The 9,297-nt window shown below is 39.7% G+C and overlaps 2 protein-coding genes and 1 pseudogene across 2 annotated transcripts in view; 2 read left to right on the top strand and 1 right to left on the bottom strand.

Moving 5' to 3' along the window:
* LOC125862275 (anthranilate phosphoribosyltransferase, chloroplastic-like) overlaps window positions 1–9,297 on the bottom strand; it is a 1,111,005-nt gene that overhangs the window by 729,415 nt on the left and 372,293 nt on the right. The gene's annotated exons all lie outside the window — the stretch shown is intronic.
* On the top strand, window positions 4,415–6,009 carry LOC125862278 (syntaxin-51-like; annotated as a pseudogene).
* Window positions 7,444–9,297, top strand: part of LOC125862766 (uncharacterized) — an 8,511-nt gene continuing 6,657 nt past the window's right edge. The window contains exons 1-2 of the mRNA XM_049542897.1: window positions 7,444–7,535; window positions 7,638–9,292. Coding sequence (XP_049398854.1) covers window positions 7,733–9,292 — 1,560 coding nt within the window. The 5' untranslated portion in view covers window positions 7,444–7,535; window positions 7,638–7,732. The remainder of the gene's footprint in view (window positions 7,536–7,637; window positions 9,293–9,297) is intronic.

Below are 9,297 nucleotides of genomic sequence, written 5' to 3' on the forward strand. Positions count from 1 at the left end.
CTTATGAGCATATCAGATGGTGGATAATAGTTTAGAATGGGTCAGAATCTTCTTTGGTAGTGAAGGATAAGGAAAAGCAAGACAGTGATCCAATATTGCTTGAACTAAAGAGTGCAATCCACTAGCAGAGGGTTGAGGTTTTCTCCCAAGAGGGAGATGGTGTGCTTCACTATCAGGGTCGATTATGTGTTCCTAATGTGGGTGAGTTGAGGTAGCATATTCTTGTAGAAGCCCATAAATCAAGATATTCTATTCATCCAGGTGTCACTAAGATGTACTGTGATCTGTGGGAAGTCTAGTGGTTGAATGTTATGAAAAGTGATATAGCGGATTTTGTGGCTAAGTACCCCAATTGTCAGCAAGTTAAGGTAGAACATTAAAAACCAGGAGGTATGACTTAAGAGATCGACATTCCTACTTGGAAGTGGGAAGTGATCAACATGGACTTCATCACAGGTTTACCTCGCACTCGTAGACAACATGACTCTATTTGGGTGATTGTTGATAGAGTTACCAAGTCTTCATGCATTTTGGCTGTCAAGACTACAGATTCGGCGGAGGACTACGTCAAGCTTTACATTAATGATATAGTTAGGTTGCATAGGGTTCTTTTGTCTGTCATCTCAGATAGAGGTCCTCGGTTTACCTCTCATTTCTGGAAGTCATTTTAGAAAGGTCTTGGTACTTAGGTTAACCTTAGCACAACATTTCATCCGCAGATTGATGGGCAGGCAGAGCGTACCATTCAGACCTTAGAGGACATGTTGAGAGCTTGTGTGATCGATTTCAAGGGTAGTTTGGGCTGATCACCTTCCTCTTATAGAGTTCTCCTACAATAATAGTTACTATTCTAGCATTTAGATGGCCCATTATAAGGCATTGTACGGGCGTAGGTGTAGATCTCCAGTTAGTTGGTTTGAAGTAGGTGAGGTGGCCTTGGTAGGCCCGAATTCAGTTCATTAAGCTATGCAAAAAGTTCAACTCATTAGATATAGACTTAAGACAGCCGAAAGTCGCCAGAAATCCTATGCAGATGTAAGGAGAAGGGAACTACAGTTCCAAGTTCATGATTGGGTTTTCCTGAAAGGGTTGCCTATGAAAGAGGTGAAGAGATTTGGCAAGAAAGGGTAGCTCAATCCTACATATGTAGGCCCTTAGAGGATCTTGAAAAGGGTTGGTAAAGTGGTTTATGAGTTAGATTTTCCAACAGAACTAGCAGTAGTGCATCCAATTTTTCACATTTCATTTTTAAAGAAGTGTGTGGGTGATCAAACATCTATTGTGCCTTTAGAAAGTGTGGTTGTGAAGGATAGTCTCACTTATGAAGAGGTACCAGTTTGGCTTCTTGATCGTCAAGTTCGAAGGTTGAGAAACAAAGAAGTCACCTCGGTTAAGGTTTTGTGGAGGAGTCAGTCCGTAGAGAGATTTATTTGGGAAGCAGAAGCAGCCATGAAGGCCAAGTATCCTCACCTCTCTTTTTCCGATTCAACTCCAGCTTGAGGCAATAGTTCCTCTTCCATTTTTCAGTCATTCACGTGTAGTTTTAGTCTTAATATCATGTTCCTTCAGTTTGTACTTGCAATTTTCAGCGTATTTGCATGTTCTTGGAACTTAGTTCAGTCAAAATTCAGTTTCCAGTGTTTAGTGGTAGGGATTGCAGCCCTTTTACTCCATTTCAGCTAGTTTAGTCTTTATTCGAGGATGAATGTTTACAAGAGGGAGATAATGCAACACCCCATATGCTAGAACTACCAAAATGCAGTTTTCCAGAAGTTGCAGGTGCAAACCACAGTCACCACTCACGGACCGTTGGGTGACCCACGACCCGTGCTGGTGGTCCGTGGATGCCACCTGCAACCCCTCCTGAGTAGAGTCCAGAAAATCAGCTAAGGTCTAACACATGGTCAGGACCTACTGACCGTAGGAGGATACATGGTCCATCCTATAGGTCCGTGGTTCGCATCTGCGACCCTTATCCCAGAAGCATCAAAAAATTTGGCTAAGGGTCAGGCTAAGCCAGGACCTACAGACCATAGGTCAGACCATGGTCTGTGGTCCAGATCCAAAGTTTGGACCGTCAAAATCTAGGTTCAGTCCCGATTGATAGTCGACTAGCACGGACCGTCAATCGATCGACGGTCCGTCGGTCCCATTCATTGGTGACCCTGACAACAGTTAAGTCATGGGTCTTTTGGTCTTTTCCTTATTCATTTGACTCCTAAACAATGTGGTTTTTGTTAGTTTTAGCCTAGAAACATAAGTAGAAATTACCTAAGTCAATAATTCTTCAAGACTTAGAAAAATTAGAGCGTAAAAGGAGATGAGAGGTCAAGAACCCTAGTTCAAGAATGCAGCTAGGTTCCATCAGTTCCAGCCTCGAAATCTAAAGATTTCTCCGTGGAATTCGTCACCAGGTATATGGGGTTTCACTAGTGGGTTCCTTTCGCCCATTATGTCCCGTGAATTCAGCCATATTCTTGATTCCCTTATATTAACTAGACCTAGGGTTTCAAGAATGTCTGAAATTCTTGGGTTTTATACGTTAGAATGATCCAAATCAGATCATCATGTTATTACTTGGTTTCTTGCATGAATTTCAGAACCCTAGCTATGTAGTTCTTTACTTCTTGAATTACATATGCTAGGTCATATATTTCAGTTATTTCAGATATACATGCCTAAGTTCTTTAATGTGTCAATATCAGTTTATTAATGTGCATTCTCAATTTTCATGTCAGTTTTGAGCTATCCAGTATATTACAGTAATTCTATCAAAATGTCTTAATCACTTAATCTATCGGGAGTAGCATAATGCTGAGTTGGACTAGGGTCAGTCACCCATATAGTCCCACAACTACGAGCCATGTAGCCTGTAAGTCCTCTCTATGGGCCTCATTTTAATGATCACACCAGTATGCCTCTATACCTCTGGCAGGGTATATTGGGTCCTCTCAATGGGGCGTATACATTAGACTCGACACTTAGCTCATGTGGTTTTATTGTCGGTTATTAGTAGCTCCCACAATTAAGTCAGATTCTACTACAGTGACCATTTATCAGTACATTCAGTATTCAGTCTTAGCATGTTATAAAATTGGTCAATGCATTCAGTTAGTTCAGTACTCAACATCTATATCATGTTCAGATTATATCACTGCATTATTGCTTTGTTCAGTTATATGTTATTTCACCTTTACTCTATCCTGCATGCTCAGTACCTTTCAAGTACTAACGTATACTCTGTACTACATCTTCTCGTGATGTAGGTTCAGGTCCTCAGCAGTCAGATCACACATAGATCGATTCCCGATCTTCAGTTCAGCAGCATTAGGGGTGAGTTCTCATTTTTTGAGGACTAGTGACATGTTTATCTTTCTTGCTTTTAGCTTTAGTTTCAGTTTTGCTAGATCTAGTTGGGGCATGTCCCAACATTTACAGTTAGTAGAGGCTTTATTTTAGACATAGTTAGTTTCAGCTTTAGTCTTAGAATTTGACTTCTCATTTATACTCAAACTCGCAGTTTTCATATATTCAGATTCAGTATATGGGTATTCCCTATCATTTTGGATTATTCATATGATTTAGCTTCCGTACAGTTTTATTGCATCAGTTTATCTTTAGTATGTTTATGATTATGCTAGAAGGGTTAGCTTGGGGTCATTCGTGATCCTTGGTCACGTGCCCGTGTACAGGGGGTAGCCTAGGGGCGTGACAAGTTTGATCTTTCACAGATTTTGAGGGAAGTTGATTTTTTAGGAACACAGCTTTATTTGCTGCCTCTGCCTAAATCATCTTCGGCATATTCTTTTTGTGCCACATACATCTTGCCATCTCCATGATAAATCTGTTTCTTCTGTCACTAACTCCATTTAGTTCTGAAGTATAAGGAGTAGTAAGTTGACGTTCAATCCCTGCTTCTTCACAAAATAGACCAAACTGTCGAGAAGTGTACTCCTTGCCATTGTCAAATCGTAAAATCTTAAGTTTGCAGCAACTTTCATTTTCCAACTTCTCTTTCAACTTCCAAAAAATGCTCTTGACCTCCGATTTATACATTAAAACATAAATATAGCAAATTCGGGTCAGACCATCAATAAAAATAACATAATAGAGACTACCTTTAAGTGAAGGATTCCTTTGGGGTCCTCCAATATCGGTATGAACCAGCTGCAACTTTCTTTTGGGAATGGAAGTCTACTTTGTTTTCCAAATTGACAAGCCAAACAATTTTTAGAACTCGCTCCTATAAGAGCTATGGATAATAAGAAACACGGTAAGAAACATACGAGTAGAAAATTAAGAAAAATAAGAATAAAATTAAATAAATTATATCCGGAATATAAACAACTTAATATCACAAAGACTGATAATGAAAAATTAACAATGGGAATTTCATATAACTAAATTTGTAGTAATTTATTTGCAAATGGACAATTGATTCAGCTTCCTTTCTTCCCTCAATTCCGTTTGACCTTTTCCCCGGATAACAATTTTGTAAAAACGTAAAGGAGAAAAGGTCATATATGTTTTCTTGATCCAAAACTATCATCAAATTGTTGAATTATTAGTTTATATTTGAAGGCATGTGCTGCAAATGAGACATTCTCAGCAATATTGGGGTTATTCAGAGAATTAGTTTAAAGCTCTAACAGCAAGCCTGGTTGACATCATTTTGGTGAAAGGTTAGAATGGCATCGTCTGCTGACTCATGGATGCGTGAATTTAATGAAGCATCCAAACTTGCGGATGAAGTCAGTTATATGATTTCTGCGAAGAGCTCTTTGCCCTCTTCCGGACCTGAATCACAGCGCCATTTATCTGCAGCTCGGCGAAAGATCACTATATTAAAGACAAGGCTTGATACTCTCCAGTCCCTTCTGCAAACGCTCCCAAGCAAGCAGCCTTTATCAAAAAAGGAGATGAAACGTCGTCATGACATGCTTGATAATATGATTGTGAAAGCTAATCAGTTGGCAACTACACTCAACATGAATAACCTTGCAAATAGGGATAGCTTGCTCGGCCCAGAAACTAAGTGACCTGATGTTATCAGTAGGGCAACTGGTCTTGACAACCAGGATCTTGTAGGTTTTCAACGACAAGTTATAAAAGGTATGTCCTCATACACTAGGAATCGACATGCTCTTTTCTTGTTTCTTTTGAAAAACTTAGTTGACGTGGTTGTCTTTGATTTATATTTGAAACAGAGCAGGACGAGGATCTTGATAAGTTGGAGGAGACAGTGATAAGCACAAAACATGTTGCATTAGCAATCAATGAGGAGCTCAACCTACATACTGCACTACTGGTGGGTGTTGTAACTGCAAAAAGTTTCAGTATTTGACCTTGAATACATCTTTATCACTTTATTTTTATCGACCCGCCCAATGTTACCATGTTTAGCAGTATAACGTTTATCTGATTTGCAGGATAACTTAGATTACCATGTTGATACAACAAACTCCCGTCTTCAGGTATTGCTTGTTTTCAATATGCTTCAAATCGACTTTCTTTTGGCTGTGTTGTGTCTTAAGAAGTGAACTCTCTGATTTTGTCGCACCCAAGCTAATGTGATTTTCATTGTCCTTATTAACAGAGGGTGCAAAGGAAATTGGCATTTTTGAATAAGCGCACAAAAGGTGGCTGTACTTGGTTGTGCCTATTGGTCATATTCATCGTTATTCTAGCCGTTGTCATCTTCCTAGTGGTAAAGTTCTTGTGATCTGATTCTTCTATTGTTCATTGTTGGCTACAAGAGAAGCCAATATGTTGCATTCCTCTTGCAACTTCCTCAATCAGCTTCGAAAGTTCTAGCTATACAAGGACTACAGATTTGTCCTGCATTCGTTATGAAAGTATGTGTTATGTATATCTTGTGTTTTTCGCGTAACATTAAAGAGCTTTTAGTTTCAGAAGAAAGAAAACTTTGCAATGGATACCTGTGGTGATTGTAAGAGACAAGTCTTGTGAACACTTCAAGTTTATAGTGCAATGCATTTTCAGGCTTATATTGTCTATTATTATTGCAATTAGCAATTTTACTACAAAACTATTTCACTTGGCAATAATGCTTTTGAATGTGTAAGGATCCCAATCCACATGAATTGTACGAACATCTATGGAGCGTAGCAAGGAACCTTCGCTTCAACTCTCGTCACCTCATTTAATCCTATAGTAAGAAAATCCACAAGAATTGTACGAACGTCTATGGAGCGTAGCAAGGAATCTTAGCTTTAATTCTTGTCACTTCATTTAATCCTATAGCAAGAAACTTAGAGTCGAGGTGTCGCGAACGAGCAAAGAAACATTTCTTGTAATCAAAACCAAAACCCCACTAATCACAAGGAGGGATGAATTCACTTCATTGGTATTTGATTTGTAGTCCATTTTGGGACCTATAGTCAATAGGAACATTGGATTTGGGTCTACAATAAGCAAACATGACTACACGAGTACAATTAGATTTCGCTATACTAGTCATTCACTACAACAACCTTCTACTGTTATGGCTAAGTATTTTCGGAATGACGTTTCGTAATTAAAAGATTCAAAAGACGATTTACTAAACACATGAAATAAATAGCGGGATTCAGTGTTTTAAAAGGCGGGGGCGTGAGGTGAGACGTTTTAGGTAGTACAGGGCGAGACGTAAGCCCCGAGACACAGAGCGTAAGTCTTATGGATCTACGGGGCGTCATCTCATGTATATTCAATTTTAAAATTTTATTACTAAAAAAAAGGTAAAAGTAAAACTTTCAATTATTTTACAAATAAATTTTATTAAATAACCTATAATATATATAAAAAAACTATGATTTTTATTTGAGAAAGGTATTAATTATCAATAATGAAGGAAAAAAGTATTACAATTACTATTTGAGAAATATCATTGCACCAATAATAAAAATATGATTTAAAGCAAAAAAGAAACCACCCAGAGCATACATTTTTACGCCCAGGACTTACGTTTTTACCCTTGGAGCTTACACCCCAAATTCTAGGACTTACGCCCTATGGATCTACGCCTTACATTTGCGCCCCGGTGCATTTTTGGTGCGCCCCGCCCCGAGACTTACCCCAAAAAACGTTTTTGAAAACACTGGCGAGACCATTCTTCCTTCGGGGAGACAAACTCATTCCTTCTGCTTATTGAATCTCAGTTCGGGTTTAGACTTATCAAACCAAAATGAAGATAGAAACTTAAATTGCGAATCAAAAGTTAAAAAAGATTAATACATACCGTAAAAATTTATATAGAATTATACCTATAACTATAAATTTTGAACAAGCACCTACATAATTAGTTCAATTGAGTTATTTTTTAAAATTTAAAATCAAAATTAATAATTAAATTCAAGTAAAAAAAATATTTATCATTTTCTTTTTCAACCTCCCCCTATTGGTTTTGGGCCGGATAGTCCATATCCTGAACCGACCCTCGAAACTTTTCATATTCAATAAATAAATAATCGCATTTAGCTTTTCCCCAAATTCCCTAAAACCTCACTTCACATCGCCGGCGACGAACACTTCAGGTATTCTTCTTTTCCGTTCTGTCAATTGAAATTGAAATCCCTAGATTCGGTTATATTGCTATTAGATTTGATATTGATTTGATACTTTGTTCAATTTTCCAGCTTGTTTGGTGGTATATATCTTCACTTAGGGTTAGGTTAGGGATTTTGAAGTTTCGAGTGTTGCGAGGGATAGTTGATTGAAGCATATTGTAAAAATGGATGATGAGATTCAGAAAACGCAAGAGGAGAGGAAGAAGATGGAGCAGCAGCTCGCTTCTATGAATACGGTGACTTTTGATACTGAATTCTATAGTTCGAATAAATTTGAGGGTTATGAGAAATCTATTCCGGTGAATGATGATGATGATACTTTTGATACGGAGAATGAGGTTGCTAGAAAGATGGCATCTTTCACTGCGCCGAAACAGTTTTTTAAGGAGGTTCCACGGGGTGCAGGGGAAGAGGATGAGCCGAGTGGGTTTAATAAACCGAGTAAGATTATTGATAGGGAGGATGATTATAGGAGGAGGAGGTTGAATAGGGTCATTTCTCCTGAGAGGAATGATCCTTTTTTGGATAAGACTCCAGGGCCGGAAGTGAGGACGTATGCGGATGTTATGAGGGAGGAGGCTTTGAAGAGGCAGAAGGAAGAGTTGATGAAGGAGATTGCGAAGAAGAAGAAGGAAGAACAGGAAAAAGCAGCGGATAAAAAGGAGGAGGTTGAGAAGCCAGCTCAGAAGAGGAGGAATAGGTGGGACCAATCGCAGGATGAGGGTGGTGCGAAGAAGGCGAAAGCTGGTTCAGATTGGGACCAGCCGGACTCAACACCTGGGATTGGAAGGTGGGATGCAACCCCCACACCCGGCAGGGTCGGTGATGCAACACCCTCTGTCAAGAAGAATAGATGGGATGAGACACCTACACCTGGTAGGGTTGCTGATTCAGATGCTACCCCTGCTGGTGGTGCTACTCCAGGTGCAACTCCAGCTGGTATGTCTTGGGATGCTACACCAAAGCTTGCAGGTCTTGCTACCCCCACGCCTAAAAGACAGAGGTCAAGGTGGGACGAGACTCCAGCTACTATGGGAAGTGCAACTCCCATGTCAGGTGCTACCCCGGCAGCAGCTTATACACCGGGTGTTACTCCTGTTGGGGGTGTTGAACTAGCTACACCAACCCCTGGTGCCATTAATTTGCGTGGTCCGGTTACTCCTGAACAATACAATTTGATGAGGTGGGAGAAGGACATTGAAGAGAGAAATCGACCCTTAACTGATGAGGAGCTTGACTCAATGTTTCCTCAGGAAGGATATAAGATTTTGGATCCTCCAGCATCCTATGTTCCCATTAGAACACCCGCCAGGAAGCTTCTTGCCACACCAACTCCTATAGGGACACCTCTGTACTCTATTCCAGAAGAAAATCGGGGTCAACAGTTTGATGTACCAAAAGAAATGCCAGGTGGTTTGCCATTTATGAAGCCCGAGGATTACCAGTATTTTGGTTCCTTGTTGAATGAGGAAGATGAAGAGGAGTTGTCTCCCGATGAACAGAAGGAGCGAAAAATTATGAAGCTTTTGCTCAAGGTTAAAAATGGCACTCCCCCTCAGAGGAAAACTGCTTTGAGACAGCTCACTGATAAGGCCAGAGAATTTGGTGCCGGGCCCTTATTCAATCGGATTCTGCCATTGCTCATGCAACCTACACTGGAAGACCAAGAAAGGCATTTGCTGGTTAAGGTTATTGATAGGGTACTCTATAAGTTGGATGAATTGGTTCG

Source organism: Solanum stenotomum, chromosome 4 (genome assembly GCF_019186545.1).
Source record: "Solanum stenotomum isolate F172 chromosome 4, ASM1918654v1, whole genome shotgun sequence".
NCBI classification, from domain to species: domain Eukaryota; kingdom Viridiplantae; phylum Streptophyta; class Magnoliopsida; order Solanales; family Solanaceae; genus Solanum; species Solanum stenotomum.